At 44.9% G+C, this 25586-nt stretch overlaps 2 protein-coding genes across 5 annotated transcripts in view; one reads left to right on the top strand and one right to left on the bottom strand.

Moving 5' to 3' along the window:
* LOC101275752 (thioredoxin domain-containing protein 8) overlaps positions 1-25586 on the top strand; it is a 709525-nt gene that overhangs the window by 159747 nt on the left and 524192 nt on the right. The gene's annotated exons all lie outside the window — the stretch shown is intronic.
* PALM2AKAP2 (PALM2 and AKAP2 fusion) overlaps positions 1077-25586 on the bottom strand; it is a 611547-nt gene continuing 587037 nt past the window's right edge. For 2 of the 4 annotated variants that reach the window (XM_049710941.1, XM_049710943.1), the window contains 2 exons: positions 15893-16071; positions 1077-5024 (listed from right to left, as the gene is read on the bottom strand). In XM_049710941.1, coding sequence (XP_049566898.1) covers positions 4926-5024; positions 15893-16071 — 278 coding nt within the window. In that variant the 3' untranslated portion in view covers positions 1077-4925. Of the gene's footprint in view, positions 5025-10194; positions 10234-15892; positions 16072-25586 lie in introns of all 4 variants that reach the window. The other 2 variants (XM_049710940.1, XM_049710942.1) reach the window with 2 other exon arrangements.

The raw sequence follows: 25586 nt of genomic DNA, 5'->3' as shown, positions 1-25586 counted from the left end.
AATGGAAATCAACATAGTACACCCCAGGGAATTCCCCGGCAGTCCAGCGGTTAGGACTCAGCGCTCTCACTGCCAGGGGCCCGGGTTCCATCCCTGGTTGCTGGACTAAGGTCCCGCAAGCCACGTGGTGCAGCAAAAATATCCCAACCCCCCCAAAAAACCAGAAGAGTACATCCCATGGAGTCGTAAGAAATAGATTACATTTGCGGAAATCACGGCAAGTGCCTGTCACATTCTCAGTGCTTCATAAGTGTTACCTGTTATTGTTAGAGTTTGATCCAGTTTTCAAAGGGGCCTGTCACCCAACCTAACCCCTTCCCATCAAAATTCAGAACTCTCACCAGAGAGAGACTGCAAGATGATGCCACACGGAAGAACAGGAGAATACAGTTGGAAAGCCTGGGAGATTTGGGGTGAGGGAAGATTGGAAGAAGTCCTGTAAGTGGGGAGAGATAGAGAAAGAGGCAGCTGGAAAGGAGACCCTAGGAAGAGAGATGGGCCAGCGGGTGGTAAGGAAGGGCAGGAGACTGAAGGTCTGGGTGCAAGTTAGCTCCAGGATGGAGCGGCTGGAGACTGTGGGGTTGGGGGGAGGAAGCTTCCTGATTCACCTGTGGTCTCAGATGCTCTGTGAAGTCCGAAATTCTCTATTCCTCAGAGGAGAGCCAAATACAGGTGCTGGGAATGGAATGAATAATAAAAATTAGAGCCTAAGAGCCACGTGCAAAGCTTGACCTTTACTCTTTGTCCTACCGTTTGCCCCACCACCTCTTTGACCTTGAAGTCTACCTACCTCAAGAGGCATGTGTATCATTTCTGTGGGTCCTGTCGGAATTTCCAGGTCTAGCCACGGCAGCTGGAGACAACATGGCCAAAGGAGGCATTGGGAACAGCCTGTCAAAGGTCTGCCCCGCCAGCTAGTACTGCTTTCTTGGTTCCAAATATGCAAGGAGCAGATGTGGCCCCATGGAATTAGAGGCGAGAGCGCTGGCATGCTACCCTCGGGCTGCTCGGTCCTCCAACCTCCCCCGACAGTCAAACAAGTGGCCCTCGTTTATAAAAGCACAACACACACTGGATTTTAATGAGAAAATAATTGTATACTTGCATTGAATGCCTCACAATCACTATAAAACCGAAGCAGGATAGTAACATTGAAGTGGTTAACATACACAGGAGAGCCAGATACAGAGAGTATCATTTTCAAACACAGTATTGCTGCTTTGTGCCCCCTCCTCCAAAAAAGAAAAAAAAAAAAGTCATTTGGGTAAAGAGGAACACAAAATCAAAATTGGCAGCTCACTCACTGAATGCTTAAAATTCAGGAAATTGGTTCTGTTACTACAACTGGATATAGTCACCATCTCTAAACACTTAGGCTACTTTTTTTCAATACATAGTTTAATTACATCCATTCTTTAGTTGGAAAAAATGTTTAATTATTTGTCTTCTGAGACGAGTCAACACTGTCTTAGTGTTCCTTGTTATGCCTTGTGTGTGTGTGTGTGTTGTATATATATGTGGGCACTGATCTATATACTGCTTATATGTCACTGTCTAGGGTGGGCAGCATGCATGGGTGTAAAGAGGCAAGGAAACTGCATGTGTCATGCACGTAGGACACAGCCCAGCCTCCTGCCACTGACAGACCCTGTTTCCATAATTTCTGGATGAGAAAGCCAAGGAATGTCAGTCATCAGTTCCAGAGGAAAGTGAACATCTATCAACACTGCGGAATGGAATACTTTCAGGAAAGCTTTTAACATCTACAGAATCTAAACGACTGTTCGAGCTGAGATTAACAAGCTCGTGTGCTACCTGGGGGCAGGGATGAGCATCGGAGGCCAGGTTTTGGACAAGCCTCTTCTTCTCGACGGATTAGGCACGGATGACGTTCCGCCAGGGGTCTGCTGCATCTTCACAAAGTTAAAGGGGTTCATTTGGGATCCCAGAGCCTAGCACAGCGCTATGTACAAAGCCATGGCCCGATGTTTCTTAAATGAGTAAAAAACTCAAGAGCACAGAGAAAATCTGGCTCTGCTAAGGGAACTTTAATTTACATTGTAACAGGATGATACGTGAGTGGAACAAGGAAATGGACAGCAGTCATCAGAAGGCAGCAGAAGGGAACAAGCAAAGATGGAGATGTAGGGGCCACAGTTAAACGGTTTTGTGACTGTGAGAGAGTCACGGAAACGCTGCATTTGTTGCCTATCCAAAGTGCGAACCAAAGGATCCCGGCTCTGTAACTCTACATAATAAGTGTGTCTGGGCCAATCAACTGCAGTCAAAGACCAACTCATCTGCCTCTAAAGCGATTCCAGGAATTGTGTGGCCTCCTAAGCTTTCTTTTCAGCTGCCCATTCTCTTCTCAAATGTAGTTTTAAGGTGGGTACACAGTTTCCTTCAAAACAGAACCAAAAACTTCAGGGAAGTCCTGAGCACTGTTTCCTCTTGCAAAAGATGGGGAGTTCATCTGTATCAAGTCTATGGTCCCTACCAGATCCAGAGTTAGTCCAGAAATCACGAAGCATGTTTCCCTTTTTGTGCAACCCACAGAACCATTCTGTTCTCCAGGCATCCTAGCAGCTCCTGCCTCCCTGGGCCACACGATGCTGCTGCCCCAACTGTTTTCATTCCCGTGCCTGTCTTGGGAACGCTGGAAATCCTCAGACAAAGCATCCTTCTTTCCTGGGTGCCCCCATTTCACCTGTCAGGACTCCTCAGCTCATTTTCCTGGGAATGTCTGTCTCCATGCCAGCCTCTCCCACCTGAAAATAAATCCCTAACGGCAGGGATCTTATCTGTTTCCTATCCCCAGCGTCTAGCACGTTTTGTTGACTATTCGTTCAGAATGTTCAGGAGCATGAACCATATAAAGATGACGCCAATTATCCATCTGTAGAATTTGGCTTCAAATTGCAAGTTCCCTTGGCCGTTCCAAAGGATCCTTGTAAGTTATCAGAGTTCCATGTTTTACTGTGTGTCCACCACTCACTTATGAATAAACTTTCCCCTAACGTTGACACTCGTCTAATAAAAGAAGATAACGTGCATGAAATCTACATACAAATTTGGTGGGACTGCACTTGTCAGGACAACACACTAGTGCTTAGGACATAAAGACATAAAAACAAAAATGCATTTTAGTGAGGTCTGACTTACTTATTGCTTTTTTAAAAACCACAGTTTTAAAACAAAGGGGACGGAAAAAAAGAAGGCTGGTCAGTTTTTTTCTCATGGCCAGGACTGAAAAATTTCTCATCCAGAAATTGAGGGCATTCAATGATTGAACACCCTTATCATATTGCTTTAAATGACAGAAAGAGTAAAGCTGGTGTCCTTTAGCGTATACTAAGCATGGATACAAAGCATGAGAATAAATATGGTACTTTCCTAAATGTCAAATTACAAAACTGCTCAAAACTTTGCCATTGTGACCCATGCAAATACCATGTTAGGTCAACTTAATATTACAAATACTGCATCAGCTCGGAGCCTCTATATCCTTTTCATAAAAAAGAAATTCTCACTCACTCCTGACGCTGGCAAACAGCTTTGGAGGAAATAAGTGAACACCCTTGTCCCATGATCATCCTGGAATTTTAATCCTCACACACACACATACACCCTTACTCATGAGCACACATACACAAAGGCATGTGTACACACACACACACACACACACTCACACACGCACGCACGCACGCACACCACCTTTAGGATTTGTAGCTGAACCTAAGCCTGCACTTAAGTTTCTATTCTATATTTTTCTCTGTATCATCCTGAAAAATACTGGTTGCTCAGAAAAAATAATCTAACTTCCTTACTTGCCCACTCTTTCCCCCTCCCTTCTTCTCTGTCTACCTTTCGTGAGCTTTCTTTACTGTCTCTTTCTGATTGATCCAACGTATCATTCTTCCTACTCCCCTGAAGGTCCACTTTACATATAAAATATAGTTATAAACACCTCTTTATTTCTCATCGTCTACCTCTCTAAGGCAGAGTTCGCCCTTTTTTCAATTATTACCACTCTAAAAATACCCCTCCCCTCTTGAACCAAGCTGTTCAATGTGTATAGGTTTTATACATGGATATATTCCCCCATCCCATCATAAAAATAGTTGTTGCCCACTAAATATAGTTTTCATATAAAGAAACAGAATTGTGAAAATGTGTTCTCATAAACTGCAGCTCAGTCAATATCATAAGCAGACAAGATCCTAAAGCTAAAATAATCCATTTGGTTTGGCTTTCTCCCCCCTTCCTAAACCTCCTAATGCAGAACAGGTTGTGTTTGCAACATGAAGAAATCTTGTCTTCAAAATTTGGATTGCGATCCTTAATTGCTCCCAATTCAAAACAATTAAACGGAATAGACATGGAACCATAGTTGCCTCTTCTGGGCAAATAGAGAGAGAAGCATTATTTTATAGCTGCTGGAGTAAATGGGGTTAGTCCAACACCTCTGATGCTATGATGGGTGGAAACCGGTGCAGGCACAGGGAAATATCCTCTGCTGGGTGGATGGCATCAGCTCTGTGGCTTCTCCAAATGGCCACATTACCAATGTTTTCCTCATCACCCAGAGAGGCTAGTCTTGGTTCTGCCTGTAGCAACCATGTCAATTTGCTTGTAACTTCTTTGTCCTTTTGGATCAACTGTGGTCCAAACCCAGGGGATTCTTTGAGTTACAAAAAAAAAAATCCTTTCTCTTCTGACTCCCGGGAGTTCGTGTTTGATGGGTGGACTTCTTTTTTCACTTGAGTTTTCATCATTGTACATTGCAACTTCTTCTGGTCTGCATAAGGATTGCCGAGTTTGTTTGCACTTTAATAAATATTCTATTAAAATGCTTTGATGTGTTGATTTCTTGGTTTCTTGGGAACCCAAGCACCAAAGAAGCTTCCTGGGTGGAAGGATGTTGACTACTCATTGTCCTCTTCCTCTTGGTTGGCATAGATCCCCGCCTCCCAGCGCAAGGCCAACGCGCTCTTTCTTCGATTAACCCGTGTGGCCTCAAGGACCTGAAGAGAGAGGGAAAAAAATTACGCAGAGTTCATGATTGTTCATTATGAACACAAACCAACTTCTCTGTTTCCTTCCTCCTTTCCCTCTCTCAACAGCACCTAATGAGGGGGAAAGTGGTAAAGCGTCTGGTACAGCTGGGAGGTAGGAGAGATGTGAAAGTAAAGGTGGCGGGGTGGGAGGTTCTGGGTAGCATTCACCTCAGAGCCAAAGTTCACTTTTGACCCATCATTTTCAGTATAGAGAGACTGAATTTTCCTGAAATGTTCTGCAAGTTTCGTTGAACTAGACCTGACTCTGCTTCAAGTTTTTAGATAACGAAGTGGATTGCTACATGCTACAGATCAGTGCAGTCTGATGGCAGTGATCCGTATCTGCGCTATCCAATATGGCAGCCATGAGCCACACGTGGCTACTGAGCATTTGAAATATGGCTGGTGTGGCTGAGAAACTAAATATCTGATTTTAACTAATTTTCATTTCAATAGCCTCATGGAAATAGTGACTACCATACTCGACAGCACAGCTATGGGCAGTCTTGGTCTCTTCATAAACAAGCAGACGGGAAAGTAATTCCAAACAACTGAACCAGTGTGAATTCATTCCACCAAGCTTTGTGGACCTACATAAGCTGTGATCATATTTATACCACAAAAATCTACTTTGGTATAATTACGCTTGAAAGAGGAATTAAGTGAAAAGAAAAAGAGCTTCTCAGGCCACTAAAACATGGAATCTGAGCATTTTGATGTAACTTCAGGGCCACAGGTGCTGGTAAAGGAAGTGAAAGGTGACAACATCAAGGACAAATAGGCTCACCACCATCGGGGTGAGGCCACCCTCCCTCCGGCTCCCCAGAAGAGTCTGTGGACCCCAGGGGGGATCCTTCGCCAGTCTGCTCCAGCTTGAGTCTGGTCCAGATGACATCCAGATGAATGACATTTACGTTGCCAACGCAGGAGAAACGGCTCAATTTCATGACACTGCACCAAAAGCAAGCCCCTGCATGCCAACCAGTTAAATGACTGTGGCATTAGCTTAGGATGTGCAGTTTCTGAATTTCAAGTCTAGCAGAGCCAACACTAGTTGGTTATCCAACCAATAGGCGATGAAGTCTTTGCTTATTCTGAGAACAATCATTCTGGCAAGGGACAGAGATGCTGGCAACTCCAGAGAAGCAAGGAGAGGCAGGTTTACCGGCAGTGATGGGAGCCCAGACGTAAGCAAATTCTCGTCAGATTAAAGGTCTGGGCAGGGAGCGGGCATCTCAACTTGCTTCTCTGCACCTCTGACAAATGCATGGACTTCCCAGAGCAGCAGTGTCTTTCCTCCAGGAAGGCTTCCCCAGTCCTCCTAGCAGGGACGGCTTTGACCGGATGTATAGGACACAACTCAATCATGTCTCCTGAAGGAATGTTCACCAGGAAGCACGTAAGCCATGCCCTAAAGTGTTGGTGTGTAAACATATCATGGTCACCTAGTCAACATCTAAGAATAACAAATCAGTAGGAGGAAAGCATGTTTCCAAGTCTGGTAGAGTTAAACAGTAGAATCTTCTGGTCAAGGCCTGGTAACATGGTACTGGCAGGCAGTGAGGAACTGGAATTGCAAGTCCTGAGCTTTGTTTCCAGCTCTGTGCCTGTGGTTCATGGCATCTTGAGTCTCAACTTCCTTTATCTGTAAAACGGACACAACACCTGCCCTATTTCACAGGCTCTCTCAGGAAGCAATGCAGCCTCTGAAGTCCAGGCAGGTCTAAGTTTAAATCCTAGTAACTATGTGACCTTGGGAAAGTTTATTACCCTGTGCCTCAGTTTCCTTATATGTAAAAAGAGAATAATAAAAACCATAGTACCGAGGTGGTCTGAGGAATAAATGAGGCAAATAAATGAGGCAAAGAATGTACCAAAGTTTCCAGGGCATAGCAAATTCTTAAACAATAACTACGTATTTCTCTCATCATGTGAAAGGGCTTTATAAGCAATCACGTGGTAGTCAAACATAAGAAGTTTCGACAAGGAGCTCTACATTGTGTAAAACAGTCATATGCTTGCCTTGCAGACTGTACATACAAACTGAAAGGTTTACATAAGAGCTAAAAATAAATCTAAGGTTCTGAAAAAAATAGTCCCCATCAATTTCAGATGTCCCTTGTCTTGTATTTGGGCCCTATTTTAATTCTCAATCATCTTGAAATTTTTAATTTACTCTGTTCTTTGGGAACCCATTTCAATCCATCTATCCATCCATCTTACAGCTATTTATTGGGTTCCTACCAAGTGTCGGGCACAGGGCTTCATGTTCAGGATAGAACAGTCTCTTCCCTCCTCCAACAGGCCTTTTGAAGATTCAAAAAGCCAAGCCCTGGGCTTCCCTGGTGGTGCAGTGGTTGAGAGTCCGCCTGCAGATGCAGGGGACACGGGTTCGTGCCCCGGTCCGGGAAGATCCCACATGCTGCGGAGCGGCTGGGCCCGTGAGCCATGGCCGCTGAGCCTGGGCATCCGGAGCCTGTGCTCTGCAACGGGAGAGGCCGCAGCAGTGAGAGGCCCGCGTACCGCAAAAAAAAAAAAAGCCAAGCCCTTGGGGAAGGTATGTGAATGAGCATTTATTCCACAATTAATTCAGAGTACTGTGTGTGTGAGTGAGTGAGTGTGTGTGTGTGTGTATGTGTGTGTATGTGTGTGTGTGTGTGTGTGTGTGAATAAAGCTCTAGCAAATCTAGAACTTTTGTTCTAGATTTCTACATATTAACTTTATTTCCTAAAGTCCATTCCTTTCCTTTCTGGGTTAAAAAAAGCACTTGCCTCTGGGGCTCTGGTAATAGTAAACACTTACATCACAGGTATCATGAACCAGCTACGGGTTTTAATTCTCGCCTCTGTTCTATGGGATTCACACTATGAATTTCACATATGAAGAAGCTGAAGCACAGAGAGGTTTAAGATAATCTAACATCAGTTAGTAGGAGGAAGAGCTAACATGTGAGCCCAGAGCTCTGGGTGCAGAGTCGATGCTCTGGGCCGGCATGTTCCACGGCTGCTCAGTGGCGGGGGGGGGTGGGTATGGAGGAAGAAGCATCAGAAAGGGCAATAAATACACTCCACAGGAATGGAGAGAGAAAAACATAAAACATAATAATAATACAAAGACCTGATTTAAGGTTTTATCGTTTTCACAAATTAAATCAGATTTAGGTCTGGTGGGAGAAAAAGAAAATCAATTCTCTTTGAACAATCCTCTAGTATTAATTTTTCTCTCCAGTGCTTAGGGAATTCAAGTGAATCACTTCAGTCTGAGCAGCAATCAACCTAGATAATTTTATTCTGGGATATAAAACAAAAGACAGATACGTTAAATAACATTTATATTAATAGTTTATCCCTCATATCTTCCACTGAAGGCAGACAGGGCCCAGTCTTATCTTCCTTGGATGTATTTGAACAGATTTTCATCAATCTTACGTTGACTCCAAGGGGATGTGGGCTCCTAGGGTCTAATTCTTAAACCAGCATTTCCTCACTGAGACCCACAATTAGACACTGAGGAAGGTCCATGTAATGATATTTTCAATATTCATTTTACAGTTTGTGAAAAGAACCTACTGATAAGCATCAGCTCACGTCTACAGTGAACCATAATTATTCTGCTAAATATGGAGATGTGAAATATACATTGTGCTACAGGTTAGCACAGCCAGTGTGAAGAGTAGTTTGCAATAGGTGGTGAACGGGAGGATGGGTAAGCCCTATAACCAGTACTTTTACCCCTAGATATATTTAGAGACTTTCTTCCATAGGTCGCACAAAGAGCTGTGTAAAATAACATTCACTGACTCATTGTTTGTAATGGCAAAGAAAAGATACAACCTACATTTCCATCACTAGAAGAATGAATAAACAGATATGTATTCATTCAATGGAATACTATATACGGCAATTATAATGAGTGAACTAGAGCCATAAGTATCAACATGGACACATCTAAAAATGATGCAGACAGAATAAAGAGTACAGGATACTACAATATGATCTATTTATAGAAAGTTCTAAAACATGCAAAACCATTAGATATAATTTATGTACATAGACATACGTAGTACAAGGATAAAAACATGCATGGAAACAATCAACACCAAACTCCAGAAAAATTCTCTCTCAAGAGGGAAAGAAATGGGAGCTGGGAGAGGTAACAAGAGGGCTTGAATGGTATTTGCAATATTAATTTCTTTTTAAAATATTAAGCAAATATTATGAAATGATAAGAATGCACAAAGCTGGCTGGGGGCTTTATTATTTTACTTTGCCATACCCTTGACACATTGGCATGCCAGCTCCATGGCATCAGGGACATTGTTCAGGTGACTGCTGTCTTCTCAGAACCCAGAAAGTGCCTGATGTGTAGTAGGAGCTCAATAAATTGTCAACCAGGTTAATGAATAAATGATTCTCTACAATTCTGTATATTTACAATAATTCTTTTAAAATAAAAATACAATGCTCTAGAAATAAAAAATATAAAAGCCAGTATGCTTTCTCATAGCATATAAATAAGTCAATATATATGTGGAAAAAATAAAAATATTGTGCTTTTTCATAGCACAGGTTTGTGAAATCTGTGTAAAGGGAAGTTGTAGGGGAAAGGAGGCAGCTTGGGGGAAATTCAATGCTTAAAAAAGCTTCCAAACCAAAAGTACAGGTTTAAAGATGGAGGCGGGGGGTGGGGGGGGGGACTGCGTTGGTTCGCAGTAGGAATAAGTTATCCTAAAGTGATGGCATGGAGCTCTCTGGGTTTGTGTTAAGGTAAACAAAGGACTGATCCCAACCGACAGCCCAGTCCTCTTGAGCTGCATGGTTTTCTAACCAGACCAGAGTAGATTTGCTGTCAGTGCCTGAAGAAACAAACAAACAAAAATCCAAACAGCCCATTGGTCGTACCCTCTAGTGCAAACATCTTCCAGATCCATGAGCAAGACAGAATCTTCTCCAACCCAGAGCGCAGCACAGCAAAGCACAGCCGCGTGTACCACTGTTACATGGACGCTAACATTTCAAAGCAATCACCCCATTCAGAAAAGGCAGGGAGAAAACCCCATGAGGAAATGGCAAACCACGACAGCATGCACCTGGGTCAGGCATGCAAGAAGACCAAGACAAACAAGTGGAAAAGTACCTCGGAAGTCACCTTGCAAGACAGTAACTTAGAGGTGTACTGGCAGAGAGGGAAAAACCAGGGTTAGTACATGGCAGAGACACACTCACAAAACGCCCCCCAGCTGGGAACTGGCACCACGCCGGTGAGGGGGGAGGGGACACAAGAGGGGAGGTAACATCAGGAGACCAGGACACACCCACACCAAGACTTGCTTCATCTGATATTCGTTTATTTAAAAGTCTGTATCTTTTGCAGCAAGTAGATACCCTATTATTCCTCCATAAAAATATCAGATAAGCCATACTTCGTTAATTCAAGATTTGTTGCTTCCATCTTCTGTGCTTTGAATTAACAAGATTCTTTCCCCCCCGGGGTTGTATGCAACCAGCTGCCCACCAGCAAGATCCTTAAGGGCATTTTGGATTTGTGAGACTATTGCCATCTGTGGACGAACAGCCCTTCCCTATCTGTAGGCACCTCTGAACGCCAAAGTAGTCTTGTAGTCTGTTGTCCCATGAAAAGAAGACCCTAACCACAGACAGGGGATGGTCTGAATGCGAGGTTTGCAGAGGCAGATTCTCTGGAGCTGATCTAAGGATGGCACTGCCAAGGGAGACCAAGCAGCCTCCCTCATCACGACCTCGCGGGTCCTAAATAAGTTCCTGAAAGTGGAGGGATTAAGTAGGAACTAAAATGATCCTTTAGTTCCTATAAAGGAAACTAAAAGTCACTATAAGAAAAGCTCAGAGAAAAAATGTCCCGGCTGTGGGTAATGAGTTAGAAGGACTGACTCTGGACAGCCTCCTCCAGAATAGTGGTCATGACCTTGCATTTACACTCACGACTTTATAGAGGCACTGATTGGTTTCTGGCATGGTGACCATGCCAAAGAGCCCATTGGACTAGATAGGAGGGATCGTATGTCTGTGATCACTGACTGCTTCTTAGGTACTGCACTTAAAAATCACAGCTCTGGGGCTTCCCTGCTGGCGCAGTGGTTGAGAGTCCGCCTGCCGATGCAGGGGACACGGGTTCGTGCCCCGGTCCGGGAGGATCCCACATGCCGCTGAGCCTGCGCGTCTGGAGCCTGTGCTCCGCAACGGGAGAGGCCGCAACAGTGAGAGGCCCGCGTACCGCAAAAAAAAAAAAAAAAAAAAATCACAGCTCTGTAGTGATCAGACTGATGACCGGGGGCTGATCAATGTGGAGTGCTCGTCTCCTTTGCACCCTCCCAGGGCATGTGTGAGAACCCGAGAGAGCTGGGGGCACAAAGCATCACTGATGTTGGCTCCCATACAGCCTGCGGTGGCGGGGGTGGGCACTGGAGCCAGACGGCCTTCCTCCATCCACCCAGTGAGAGTTTGGCTAGAACTCCCAAAGGGTGTCCTGGTCTAGAAGGAAGTGTGTGCCAGGAATTCTTGGAAAAGCAGTGACTGCCAGCCCCCAGCTTGGACTTAGCCCAGGAATCAAAGAGGTCTTCTTTTATTCCAAGACAGGCAGGGAAGGCTGAAAGACCTCTCAGTAACTATTCTGGGGGCAAAAGAGGAAGAAAGAGAACACAGGAAAAACCCACCTAGATTGCGTGCTAGGAGGAAGGATGGGGCTCAATGTCCAGGAGGCTGTAATCTGGACTCAGCCCAGCAGCCCCTCAACTGAGAAAGGGAAAGCAAATCTACCAAACAAGTTCAAGAGCACCCCTGACTCAAGAACTCATTGTCTTCTGAGGCTCAGGTCAGACTGTGGGGGAAAACTGGCCAGAAAAACAGTGTTGCCTCAGTATCCTTCCTTTGCAAGGTACCAAGAAACCCTACAGGAAACTATGATTCATCAGGCCATTATAAGTTGCATGACTGACCAGAGATGGCATCAGGCCCAGATAAGGGGACATTTCCACTTAAGATAACGTTTCCAGATAAAAGAAACCTCCACTGAGAGCAGGACGGTTGCATCTGGGTGGGCAGCGTGTGTGTTGCACAAAAACACCAGGCTGGGGGGATGGATGGGGTTGAAGCTCAGACCCCCGACTCCCCTCACCACCCGTGTAGCTGGTGCAGGACTGCATCCACACAGAGTTTTGAAAAAGGGTGCCTCTTGCTAATTCTCACAAAGGCCCTGTATAGGCTGGGAAACAGCCCAGGGTAAGGCGTGTCGGTGGAGGTTAGCAATCCTCCTACCCCCAGGTTAGCCAAGGGGTCCCTTAAGAGGTGGAGCCTGGCTCAGCCTTGAGCATGGAGACACTCATCAGGGACCACCCCATGCAGAACAAGGAAGCCAGCCCCGGCGGATGAAGACTGTCGCTACTCAAGGGTTATCTCAAGGCCTGAGCTGGGAACGAGGATGGCCGTTTGGGGGCAACCTTTTCAGAAAAGCGGCTTTTTCTGGTTCCTTGTCATTGACTTTGTCACCAACTGCAAAAGGAAGCGAAACATCCACAGGTGACTTCATACGACAGGTGACTTCATACGACTACTATAGTGACTCCTGGGCAGACATTCCCAGAGAGAGATTCATGATTTAATGTTCCATCTTCCATCATTCTCTGAGCCCTCACTGGGCTTCCAGCAGGAGAGAGGCCAGCTAAGAACATGAAAAAGACCACTAAATACTGCACGGTTGTCCCCACCCCATCCCCTGGCAGGGATCCCGTGAGCCAGAGGCCTCCCTCCTGTCCTGCAGGTGATATTTTATCAAATGGGAGAGTGGAAGGGTCCTGAACTGGGGACAGGACTCCAGACACCGTCGCTGCTCTGGGGCGGAGGGATGTGTACCTGTTCTGCTGGTGAGGATGAGGTCTTTTTCCCCAGGTAGGTTGGTGAAAGCTACTCATGGAAACGCGGGCACAGCTTCGTTTGCCTTCCCTCTCTTTCTCTTTCTCTCCTTCACGCTCACTGACATCATTGTACCCAGCGTATCACTATGCATACATCCCAATTACCCCACTTTGTTTTTAAGTCTACCTTCTCCTTGGGAAGTACAGCAGATGAGAATGCTTCTCATTCAATTCAGAAAGAGCCTGTTGCTTCCTATGCGTGAACACGTGGTTAGGTCCTGCTCACGCGTTGAGGGACTCATAAATGCTGCCAACTGACTTTTTGGAAGGAATATTGGCAGGTGGGAGTGCCGGGTGACACTGGACCCAGGTGAGCCAAGTGAGGTTCACAGCGGGTGGAGGATCGAAGAAGCCACAGCTTGCCCTGGGGACAGTGTATGTGGACGAAGCCAGGAGAGCGGAACTACCAACCTCTGGAGCAGGGAAGCCAGTTACAACACAACTCAAGCTTCAAGCCATCCAGCTGCCCCCTATGACTATCCTTCTGGTATGAGAGACCATTAAAGAAGGGGCCACAGATCAAGTAGGAAAAGAGATGAACTTCAACATATTCTCCAGTGATGGATGACGACACAACAGAAAGATCCCCTGAATCAAAAGAACTAAGACAGGTTAACAGGCGGCTCTGAAATGAAGTCTCACTGATGAGCATATATTTGCTTTAGAAGCAATTGAAGTATGTTTTTTTGGGGGGGGGGGTGTTTTTTCCAGATTTGGGTCTCTTAAAAGAGGATATAGTGGGTTGGATAGATTATTTTTTCTGTTCCTAAGAATTTTCAACAGCAACAAACTTGGTTCTCTTGTAATATCAACAACAGTGCAAAACACCTGGCCTTGAATTTGAGATCTGGGGATAGTAACAGCTTGATTAGTTAGGTTTCTTTCTTACCCGAAATGTTAATTTACTTGAGAAAAATAGAGACAGGAGGCTATCACTTCACTGTGTAAGTGAAGGGCAATCAGTATGTTAAAAGGCTGATTCTAGGGCTTCCCTGGTGGCGCAGTGGTTGAGAGTCCACCTGCTGATGCAGAGGACACAGGTTCGTGCCCTGGTCCGGGAGGATCCCACATGCCGCGGAGCGGCTGGGCCCGTGAGCCATGGCCGCTGAGCCTGCGCGTCTGGAGCCTGTGCTCCGCAACGGGAAAGGCCACAACAGTGAGAGGCCTGCGTACCGCAAAAAAAAAAAAAAAAAAGGGCTGATTCTAAGCAGCTTCCTTCATGAAAGGGAAAAATCCAACCTGGTTGACATTCACCAGGTGGCTGCCTGAGTGTTAGTGGGTCAGCCTCTGCCTCTGAAATAAGTAACTTCACTTCTGGGTATGGTGTTTTCCCCTAACACCTGCACTTCAACACAAAAGGCATGCACAAGAGATACAGAGAGTGTGCTTCCAAATCACTCAGCTGGGTCACAGGCAAGTGGTCCATTGGTTCTTCCCCATCTACACATCCCAGCTAACTTCCACCAAAGCTGCTGATGTATGGTGTGGAATCATTGAAGAAAAGCCCCTTATAGCCCTAAGCTTCAAGGGGGTCACAGACTCCAGAAAATACCTAAAAAAGGGCTGAAAAGAAGAGCCAGATAAAGTGACTTCGTGGACAGAAAAGGTCCTACAGGCTCAGAGAAGGAGCCCCGGCAGCTGAAACCTCAGCAGCAGCCATTAAGGGCCAGGCCCATCCCACTGTACAATACAGGGAACAGCCCAGAAATATTCCAGCCCAACAGAGGAGCTGGGCCAGTATTCCAAGCAATTTAGGCCTCAAACCCAAGTGAGAGGAGACTGAGACACACCAAGTGGGTCATTCAGCTGCCATAGGTGTGTTTGCTTACTTTCTTTACCACTAAGTGTTCAGTATCTGGCTTCAACTCCAGAAAACCTTTAACTCAGCCAGCTTGGATACGAGAGGCAGTGAATCAGCATGGAGTTCCTACTGTGCGCCCCATCGCATTCAAGTGTAAGGCGACCAAATAATTTAGCATCCAAATTGGGGCACTTTTAAGAGGGAAAGGAGATGATGCTATTAATAATTACTCCGGGACAACAGGCATAAACCAGGACTGTCCTGGGTCAACTGGGGAGTATCCTCAACCGAACCAAGCTATTTGGGGGGAGGAGGTAGTTACCTCAATAAACGCTAATGGATTCCAAGGAGGTTGGCACGGACCCCTGAGGCTGATCCCCAGGCTCCTGGCTATGCAGGCTGTGGACAGCACTGGCTCTTAAGCCGCTTACTGGAGAAAGAAACCACAGAGTAGATGACTTCCTTTGTGGTTGGTGGGAATGTCACGTGCAAAGTTCTCGGGGTTGAGGGTAGCAGGGTAACTATGCGGTTTTTAACTGTCATTTTAAGTGGCTCTCTCCTGCCAGACTGTACACACCGGCTTGGTGACAGCCCAAAACATACTGTCTTCCGAGCACTGTGTACCATTTATAGGGATCGCCCAGAGCAGACACTGAAGGAATAGCATCGTCACAGTTCTCTAGAGAAATAACATCTCTACAGAACAGGCGAGCGATGGCTGAGATCAGCTCCCCGGTGCCTGCGGGTGATTTCAGGGAGCTTGTGTCCTTCCTCCCGCATTGCGCCTGCGCGGTGTCTTTCAACACACACACCCCACACCTCACGCACTAGCCGTACCAGTAGACTCAAACTAGAACTTGGCAGCCAAAAGACCCACTCGTTGCATGATCAAAGTTTTTGAGAACAAGGCAAAACCCCCAACCCAACTGCAGGCATGTTAAACCACACATTTGAACATTGGTGCTGTTCAGAACCACAGTGCCGGCCAGACAACCGCACACACATCCATGCCTGAACCGGAGTACCGTACGCCGTACTGAAATTCACCCTTGGACACGCGAAAGAGGAAAGGAGGAGAAACTTACACTACTATCATCCATTCTCTCGCGCCTTTTAGATTTGTGTGTCTCATAGTCTTCCATGAGGGTCTGCATCAGATTCTTGGGCCGCTGTGATCCGGCAGCCTCTTCGGGGGCTAAGTCAGGCTGCAAGCTGGGACCTTCAGGTGTGGGGGATGGAGGAGGTTGGACTTTCTCTATTTTCCCTGAAACAACACGAAGAGAACACCCTTTCTAAGCTTGTCTGGTCACGACTGCTTTCGAAAAGAAGAGAAGAACACTGGCAAAAAAAGCAACCTCTGACATACCGAGGGGTACCAGAATGATGGTTAAGTGCAGGTCATTTTATTACAGGGATCAATGTGCTTAAGGATTATTGTCACAAACCCATCCAACAAAGACCTCAAGGAAACCGGTTTTAAAGTCAGTCAGACCAAAGAGGGCTCTCAGGCACTTTGCAGATATATGCCAGACAGACAGACAAACAGACAGACAGACAGACAGATGCTGCCTCCAGTTGTTTTGGGGACAAGTATTCTATCACAGATCATACAATCAGACTGTCAGAGGTGGTGGTGCCTTTGAACCTTAAAGACCCATTTCTTACAGATAAGGAAAACTTAGGCTTGACAAAGGGAAGGCTGTGCTGGGCCACCAGGAGCTGGCGATGGTATCCAGGTCTCCTGGTTCCCTTCCCTCTTTCTTCTCTTTCAGAGGTCACCAATGGTCAGATGACCAGCCTGGGTTTTTTGTATGGACAACACATGTTGTAAAACCTCTGAACGAGAACTAAGCTGTTCTTCCCAGGTCACTCCAGTCTTACATTGGCCAGCTTCATTCTTTACCTTACCTGCCACGGTCCTGAAAGCACTTAGGTTTGAGATCCCGGATCTTAAGGAATGAATGCCAACAACAGCAGCTTCAATGTTGTAGAAAAGGGGTGTGTCAGACTTGGGAAAGGTGAGGTTTTAGTTTTTGAGATGCCATACAGGTATTCTCAGCATGAGAAGATTGGGTCCACAGTCATCCACAGTGGTGTGGTGATGCCAGGCATTGTCACTAAGACCGCCTGCATCCCACCCTCTTGGGAAATGCCTTCTGGCCAATGAAGGAGTGGGTTATATTGCCAGAGCCCCAAACGCACCTCTGAGAAGTACCTTCAGGTGCAACAGTCATGATTTTTCCAACTATGCCCCTTATGGGAGACACAGCTAGGGTCTGCGAACAAGGAATGTGGAGAAAACACACAAAATAAATGGATATTTCAAGCACAAAAGTTCAGAGACCACCAGGGGAGGGTAAAGACCCATTTGACCTCCTCCAGACCCAAGATGAAGACAGCTCACCTTTCTTTGCCTCACTCCCCCCAAGACTGCCTGATGGAGCTGGAATCACAAGTGAAGCCTGGGGTCCATGTCTCTGTGTGGGTGGCTATAGGACTTTACTGGGCATAGGTCCTTTGATGGGAGTTGGGAAGCCCCCCGGAGTTCAGGAAGCCCGAGTTTTAATTTCTGGTCTTCCATGAACCAGCCATGAGGTTGGCTGTGGACAATCATGTAATGTTCCCCCTTTAATCTTGAGCTGATCACTTAAGTTCTCCAAGTTTCAACTTCCCTAGCTAGAAAATGAGAATTTGGGGAGAAGTTGTCTTGGAAGTCCATTCTAACTCAAACATTTTGCTATTCTATCAAATACATTTGGCAAGAAGATCAACCTTTATTGATTAAAAAAAAAAAGTATATGGCCAGCACATTTGGCAGTTAGGTGGGGAAGTGGTTTTTAATACACAGACACTCCATCTGCAGACCCACCATGACATTAGTGAACTTAGTGAAACTCATTGCTTTGACCTCAATTACCCAGATCATCGATAAAAAGTCTTTTGATATTAACAGTAAGATTACAAATATTTTAAGGTCTTCAATCTTCAAATTCTCTAGAAACGGTTTCTATTTTTTATTATGGGAATCAGGGAATGCTATCATGACACCTATGGACCCATCAACTACATTAAACATTTATCAAGATTCTACCACCCTTGCTCCACCTGTCCTGCCTGCCTGCCTTCCTCCCACCCTCCTGCACTAAAATATTTAAAGCAATCTCAGACCTCAGGCAATATTACCCCTGAATACGTAGTGTGTACCTCTAAAAATTCTGATTGATTTTTATTTTATTTTTAACTTTTATTTATTTATTTATTGGTTGCGTTGGGTCTTCATTGCTGCACATGGGCTTTCTCTAGTTGCGGTGAGCGGGGGTTACTCTTCGCTGAGGTGTGCTTGGGCTTCTCATTGCGGAGCAGGGGCTCTAGAGCGCAGGCTCAGTAGTTGTGGCGCACAGGCTGAGTTGCTCTGCGGCATGTAGGGTCTTCCCAGACCAGGGCTCGAACCTGTGTCCCCTGCATTAGCAAGTGGATTCTTAACCACCGCGCCACCAGGGAAGTCCCTGATTGGCTTTTAAAATGAAGCTTTGAGGAAACAATACAGCCCAGTGGTGAGCATGCAGTTCTAGAGCCAGCCTGCTTGGGTTTGAGCTCATTAGTTAGCAGCCAAATACCCTTAGGGCAAGTTACCTGCCTTTTTTTTGAAGTTTTTCTATCTCAGTTTCCTAATCTGTAAAATTGGTATGTTGATAGAAGTACCTACCTCATACGGTTGGTACAAGAACTAAATTAATATTTATAAAGTTAATATTTAGAACGGCAAGCATCCAATGAGTCTAGTTAGTATTTATTTGGAATCTCAAAGAATAATATGTCTATGGAGTAAGAATGAGCAATTTCATGGGAAATTCTGCATAAAAATTTCACAACTCTTCTAAAACTAGAAATAGATACCACATGACCAGGTTGGTCACTTTCTAATTGACCTCTCAAATGTCCAAATCATCTCCCACCAGCCAATCCTCCAGCATTAAACTTCTAGAAAGCATAGTACATATTCAGTGCCTCTAACTTCACCCTTTCACATATACCACCCCTGCCTCATAATACTTTGTTTATACTTCTGGGAAAGCCTTTTTCACATACTGACTGTATCAATCTGGTTGTTTAAGCTTTTCTTCTCAATAAAGCTGTAAAGTCACCTGAAGATAGGGACCATTTCAATAGGCTATGAATCCCCCTAATTCATCTGAATGTAAACTCCATTAGAGGAGGACGTTGTCTGTCCTGGTCAAGGCTGAATCCCACAAGGCAGGAGTTCAGGCTGTTGAATGAATCAGCAAGTCCATTATGAAATATACAGAGCAGCCACTTATTAAATGCTTGTGGATTGGGACAGAATTCCCAATACAGAATCTGAGCAAAGTGTTTAAACGTCTTCACCAAAGCACATGAAATAAAACAATCTTGGTCTACAGAACCACAGACGCGATGGCTCTGGAGTAATAACACACACGTTTATATGGCATTTCATTGATAGGCTTCATGTCATTTGATCCTTACAACCACCCTGGGATGTAGTCAGGGTGAATGTCATGACATCTCTGAACAATTTAGACCATGGAGGCTCAGATGCTTAACATCAATCCAAATTACATTAGTTAGTAACAATCAGAGTCAGGTCTGGAACCCAAATTGTGTTGACTGTTGCTAAATTATATAATTGGCTGTGTGCTGAAAGAGAATCGTAAAGAGGGTGAAAAGTTACTATAAAGAAGTGGACATTTCCTGCTCATTTCTTAGTATGCCAGCAAAATGAAACCCATCCCCGGAGCAAGTTTTGCCGGTTACAGCCACTAGAGGTCACATGAGTAACAGGAACCAAAGACCAGCTTAGCGGGTCTGGAGCAGTGTCTTCCAAAGAGAAGGTGGCTGAGAGGTCCTGGAGAGAACAGAAGAGTTCAGATAACCAAGGCCACATCAGAGCCTCAGGAGAAGCTGTCACAGGTCTCCAGAGAAAGGGAGCCCCAACCCCGGACTTCTGGGCTGGTTGACATCTGGGGAAGTCGGCTTGGCTGGCCTTCTCTACCGTGATCTCCAATCACCCTGCCTCCAGTACGGTTCCAACCAGGACTGGAATTCTCACGCAATCTTAGGAACCACACAGGCCATCAAAAAGCTGGAGAGGGACGTAGCTTGCAGCTTAATCAAGTTTTCTCTTTGATTAGGATGGTGAAAAAACTTCTCGTGCTCTTCCACCAGTAACAGACACTGCAGACGCCACCACTGTTCGGGCCAGGGGGATCATGACATAAATGTGATGCAAAGCTTGGGAAGTCTGTCTCATCTTTTATGGCCTTGGAAAGCACTTTGAAGTTCCTTGGCCCCGAGGACAAATCTCATTAGAATCCCCAAACAATGATGGTTATCTTTGGTGTTCCTTGGCGTGCATCCAGCACTTCCCCAGTACCCCCAGGTCCCATCCCCACTTGTCCCATCAAAACTTGTTCTCATATAAGTCTATTCACCTGGTGAATGACTGCATAGCTGACGGCAGCTGAAAGTGGCCTCTATTTTCAATGATAAACATCCTGCTATCTAGTTTCTCACCTGGGCTGAACACTCTACAAATAGCTCTCTTGAAGGATCCCAGAAACAACATGAACAGTAAGTGTCACGCAGACCTCAAGGCAGACCTGTGGTGGTCCTGGCCAAGGCCTGGTCCCTGACATTTACAGAGCAGGGAGCAGGGACAACGTGAGCTTAACTGACATAGGAACCAACAGAAGAAAGCTAGACTGGAATTCAAAGTGGACGGCAGAAAACGTACTCGAGTTTACTTCATACATATGATCTTGTCCAAACTGTTCCATCTAGAGTCATTTTAGACTTAAGCATTTAAAGATGTTTGAGGATAAGCAGCTTCACTTGGCTGGGATGATTCCAAAGCCATGTTTCTAAAATCACATCCTATTACCTTAGCTTTGTAAGGATACTACGCAACACTGCAAACGGTCAAAAGGTCATTGGTCAAATAAGTTTGAGAAACACTCGACTAAAGAAAGCTTTAATGATAAAACAAGATAGATTTCCTTACCAGGGGACTTCTCTAAGGTTTTAGTGCTAATATGATTGTGAATCTCTAGTTTAGGAATAGGGGTGCAGCGTTTCTCAAATTTATTTAACCACAGAACCTCATTTCATAGAATCCCTATTAATATCTTGAGGAAAACAATTTGGAAAATACTATTCTCTAGTGTATACTAGTTAACCACTAACTACTAACTTATGGGCACAAGTTCAACTAATAAGTATGGGCACAAAGCTTACGTACAAGAACTTTCACCATTGTTCGTTTGTTTGCTTATAATTTACATATGTGGAAACAACAAAGGCATCCGACTATAAGAGAATGGTTAAATTAGTTGTGGCTTATTCAGATGATGGAGTATTATTTAGCCATTATAAGTCATGTTTTAGTCTCTCAAATTTAGAGGAATAGTTATGGACACGGGAAAATATTCAAAATACATTAAGAGAAAAAGCAGGTTACAAAAGCAGAAATACTGCAGGGGTTTAGGAGAGCAGGCTCCGGAGTTGGACTGCTTGGGTTCAAATCCTAACTCACTACTTATTAGCTGTGTAAAAGAAAACAAAAGTGCACACATGACACATGGTAAAACCTAGTCAGGATAAGATGAACAGTCTTGTGGTTGGCAGAATAATGGCTTCCACAAAGATGTCCAAACCCTAATCCCCCAAACCTGTGAATATTTACCTTACATGGCAAAAGGACTTTGCGGGTATGATTAAGTTAAAGACTGTGAGATGGGAACACTATCCAAGATTATCCAGTTGGGCTTGGTGTAATCACAAGGGTCCTCATAAAAGAGATGCAGGAGGGTCAGAGAGAGAGAGAGAGAGAGAGAGAGAGAGATTTGAAGATACTATACTGTTGGCTTTGGATATGGAGGAAGGGGCCACAAGCCAAGGAACGTAGATGGCCTCTAGAACTGGAAAAGGGAGGGAAATGGATTCTCCCCAAGAGCCTCCAGAAGAAACACAGCCCTGCCAAGATCTTGATTTTAGCAGAGAAGGACACTATTTTAGTGTGTTTGAACTGTCATAACAAAATACCATGGATTGGGTGGCTTAAAAAACAGAAATTATTTTCTCACAGTTCTGGAGGCTGGAAGTGTCAGATCAGCATGGGTACCAGCATGGTCAGGTTCTGGTGAGAGCTTTCTTCCTATCATGCAGATGGCTACCTTCCTGCTGTGTCCACACATCACAGAGAGAGAACAAGGTCTCTGGTGCCTTTTCTTATAAGGGCACTAATCCCATCATGAGGGCCCCACTCTCATGACCTCATCTAACCCTTACTATCTCCCAAAGGCCTCATCTCCAAATACCATCACATTGGAGGTTAGGCGTTCAACAACATACTGAATTTGGGAGGGGACACAATTCAGTACATAGCTGACACATTTCAGATTTCTGACCTCAAGAACTATAAGATAATAAATTTGTGTTGTTTTAAGCCACTATATTTGTGGTGATTTGTTACAGCAGCAATATGAAACTAATACACATGTAGACCCAATGTTATCTTCCAGGCACATGTGTGCATGAGAAAAACTAGGCAGGGAGTAGTTAGGATTATGAATCACTTTGCCTTTTACCTTTATTCTTTACTTTCCAAGTTTTTTTCTACAATAAGCATGAATTAATTTTAAATTATAAAACAAACCAGAATTTTTTTCTTTTAAGTATTACCACACATGCTAATAAAAGCAGATAAAGCTGGGGCTTTAACCTTCATGGACCAGGCAGATCCGGAAGCCTTTCTGTCTCACCAGGTAGCACACACAGGCCCAGGGGAGCTACTGAGCTGACACCTCCTGGGGTCTTAGAGAAGCACTGGTCACATTCACTGGTGACTCTCACAGGCAGACTAAGGAGCAGAGTGGGGGAAGCAGAATTTCACTTCATTTCATTAGTAAATGCTGTCTCCCATGATTAGTGGAAGAAAAAACTAGGAAACATGAATTTGTGTTTCCTGTTTCTTTAAGTAGTTAAGCCACGCCCTGTCCAGAGAGAAAAAGCCACGCCTTGACTGCGTTTCTGGATCCTCCAAACAAGATGGATTTCCCTGTGCTGATGGGGGCAGAGAGAAAAACCCGCAATTCTTCCCACCCAAGGGAAACTAGAGCTAGGGCTGCATGTCCTCAGTACACAGCTGCTGCCATCCATGACAGCCCACACCCTCCCTCTATAAGAAGAGGAGTAACTTCTAAAAAGCCAAGAGGGTGGATTCCCACAGTTAAGAAAATTATTTTGGTCAAACATTAGGATTTTGGTGATTATCATATTCTATACACATGGCATCTGACGTCTTAAAAATCAAAGATCCTTTGTTTCTACATTTCTCAAAAGAAAGGAAAAAGCCATCACCCACTCTTATTTAAAAACCAAACCGAACAAAGACGCCCACCAGATAACATGCTTTGGCCCAAGGCCCCTCAATGATCTCCTTTCTTCACGGAGCCTTGGGGTGAGCTTGCAAACATCTAAACGACTCACAGATCACCAGAAAGAAAGGGGCTCAGACTTGCATTTTAAATTCCACTTCCTGCCAATACAAGGGAATATCCTGCCTGTCAGATCCGGAGTCCATGGGCTTGTATGGTTCCAGCTATGACCCACACACCAAGAGCTAGTCCCTGGTCCTTTCATCTCCTCCTTTGAAGGCCCCAGGGGTGGGAGAATGCAATGATACGCATCTTCAGAATATAAGCCTAGCTCAGAAATGAGAAACACCCCTGCCTGGCGACACAAGTCTGAGAAACTTCCAAATATTATTACTTCAAGGTACGGTGGGATGTTGGATGAGTTGTCGATATTGGATCATTCCTCTGAACAGAACTGGAAAATGAAAACTGGAGAAGGAAAGAGTTTTGCATCTGCAGGGGAAGCATAGTTTAAGACCAAAAAAAGAAAAATATTTAATTAAAACAGTAAGGATAAAAATCATGGTAAGTAGCAATTGCCCCACGAAGATCTTTTGGTTAAACACATTTCTACCAACACAGTGAGCTTAGCTCTATGAATATTATCACCCCCCTCCCCAAAAAAGAAAATATTTTCACGGTAATTTGTAATTTCACTGTCACCCAACATGCTTAATAATGGCCTTTGTTTTTTGAAATCACAGCTGACTACTGAAAGCTAATTCTTGAACTCTGATTTTATATGAGAAACTTTAATTCTAAAGAAGTAACTATGAATAAATCTCAGCTAGGACTAGAAAGCAATTTTATAAAAGCATGTTGTATCATTTGCATCAGGGCTCCAGTAGCTGCAGAAGAATAACTCATAAGTAACTCTGCTAAGGTTTTCTAGGTCTTTTCTTAGAACAAAAACTGCAGTAATGGGACTTCCCTGGTGGCGCAGTGGTTAAGAATCTGCCTGCTAATGCAAGGGACATAGGTTCTAGCCCTGGTCCGGGAAGATCCCACATGCTGCGGAGCAACTAAGCCCGTGCACCACCACTACTAAGCCTGCGCTCTACAGCCTGTGAGGCACAACTACTGAGCCCTCGTGCCACAACTACTGAAGCCCGCGCGCCTAGAGCCCGTGCTCCACAACAAATAGACGCCACCGCAATGAGAAGCCCGCGCACCGCAAGGAAGAGTAGGCCCCACTCGCCGCAACTTAGAGAAAGCCCGTGCACAGCAACAAAGACCCAATGCAGCCAAAAATAAATTAATTAATTTTAAAAAAACCTGCAATAAAAACAACTCTTATTGGAAGCCTTTTGTGCACCAGGCACTGACTGTACTAACTTACTGATGAGGTTGGTACTATTTTATTCCCGTTTTACTGATGAAGAAACTGAGGTTTAGAGAGGTGAAGTAAGTTAGTTACACAGCTAACAAGCAGTGGAATCAGGATTCGAACTTCAGATATGAATCCAGAAAAATGACTGTCACATTTAAGCATATGTTTAATTCTCCTTGACCAGCTTTGGTATGAATTTATATTTGAGTAATGAGAAATAAAGACAGAGAGACTGAGAATACCTGTGATGTCAGATGCATACAACTTTTGGGGAAACCTTTGACCTTTACATTCAAGGTCATGAGAAATAAAATACCATTACATGTAACATGAATGTGTTCTTTGGTGCTCTAATGGCCTGTCCTGCACTCTCTTCCCACCACCACCCCTAGTCCTCCCTCCCTAAGTAGCAAGTAGCTTATTTACAAAGATGAAATGGCTCTGAAACATCAATCTCCCTAGGGAAGCTCACGGCAAGTTGCCATGGTTAGTAAGAGACTGTCATACCCTGCCCTGAACTCCAGCAGTCACGGGGGCCATCCTGCTCCCAGGCCTGGTTTAGATTAGCTCGCATTTCTTACCGGGCACAGAGCAGGGATCTTACAAGAATTAGGTCCTTTGATCACCTTTTCGTTCTCAGCTCAAGACTGCATGTTTCTTTGTATGTAGGTTCACACAGTTGTGCAGTTGAGTCTGAATTTTTGGAAGCAGCTCTCCTAACTTGGAGCATGGGGTAACCAGGCATCGGTAAAGGGCAAGTAACCAGGCCACCATGTGATGTCCCCAGCAAAGCAAGGGACAACCCAGACGCTGTGTGTACCAGAAGACCCAGCACAATCAGCAGTGACAGCAGAAGCTGTTACAAAACGGAAAGGTAGGAAGTGTTGTTCTTCTCCAAAGTTCTACGTCCCAGAAGCCATGACCATAGGCTTGTCACAGAAGAAAGACCACAGTCTGTATCTTGTCAGGAGTGAAGGTGATGGGTTTAACCATGAC

The sequence above is a fragment of the Orcinus orca genome, chromosome 6 (genome assembly GCF_937001465.1).
Source record: "Orcinus orca chromosome 6, mOrcOrc1.1, whole genome shotgun sequence".
Lineage (NCBI taxonomy): Eukaryota > Metazoa > Chordata > Mammalia > Artiodactyla > Delphinidae > Orcinus > Orcinus orca.
Note: the sequence above shows the minus strand (reverse complement) of the source record. Positions and strands in the feature narration are given on the sequence as shown.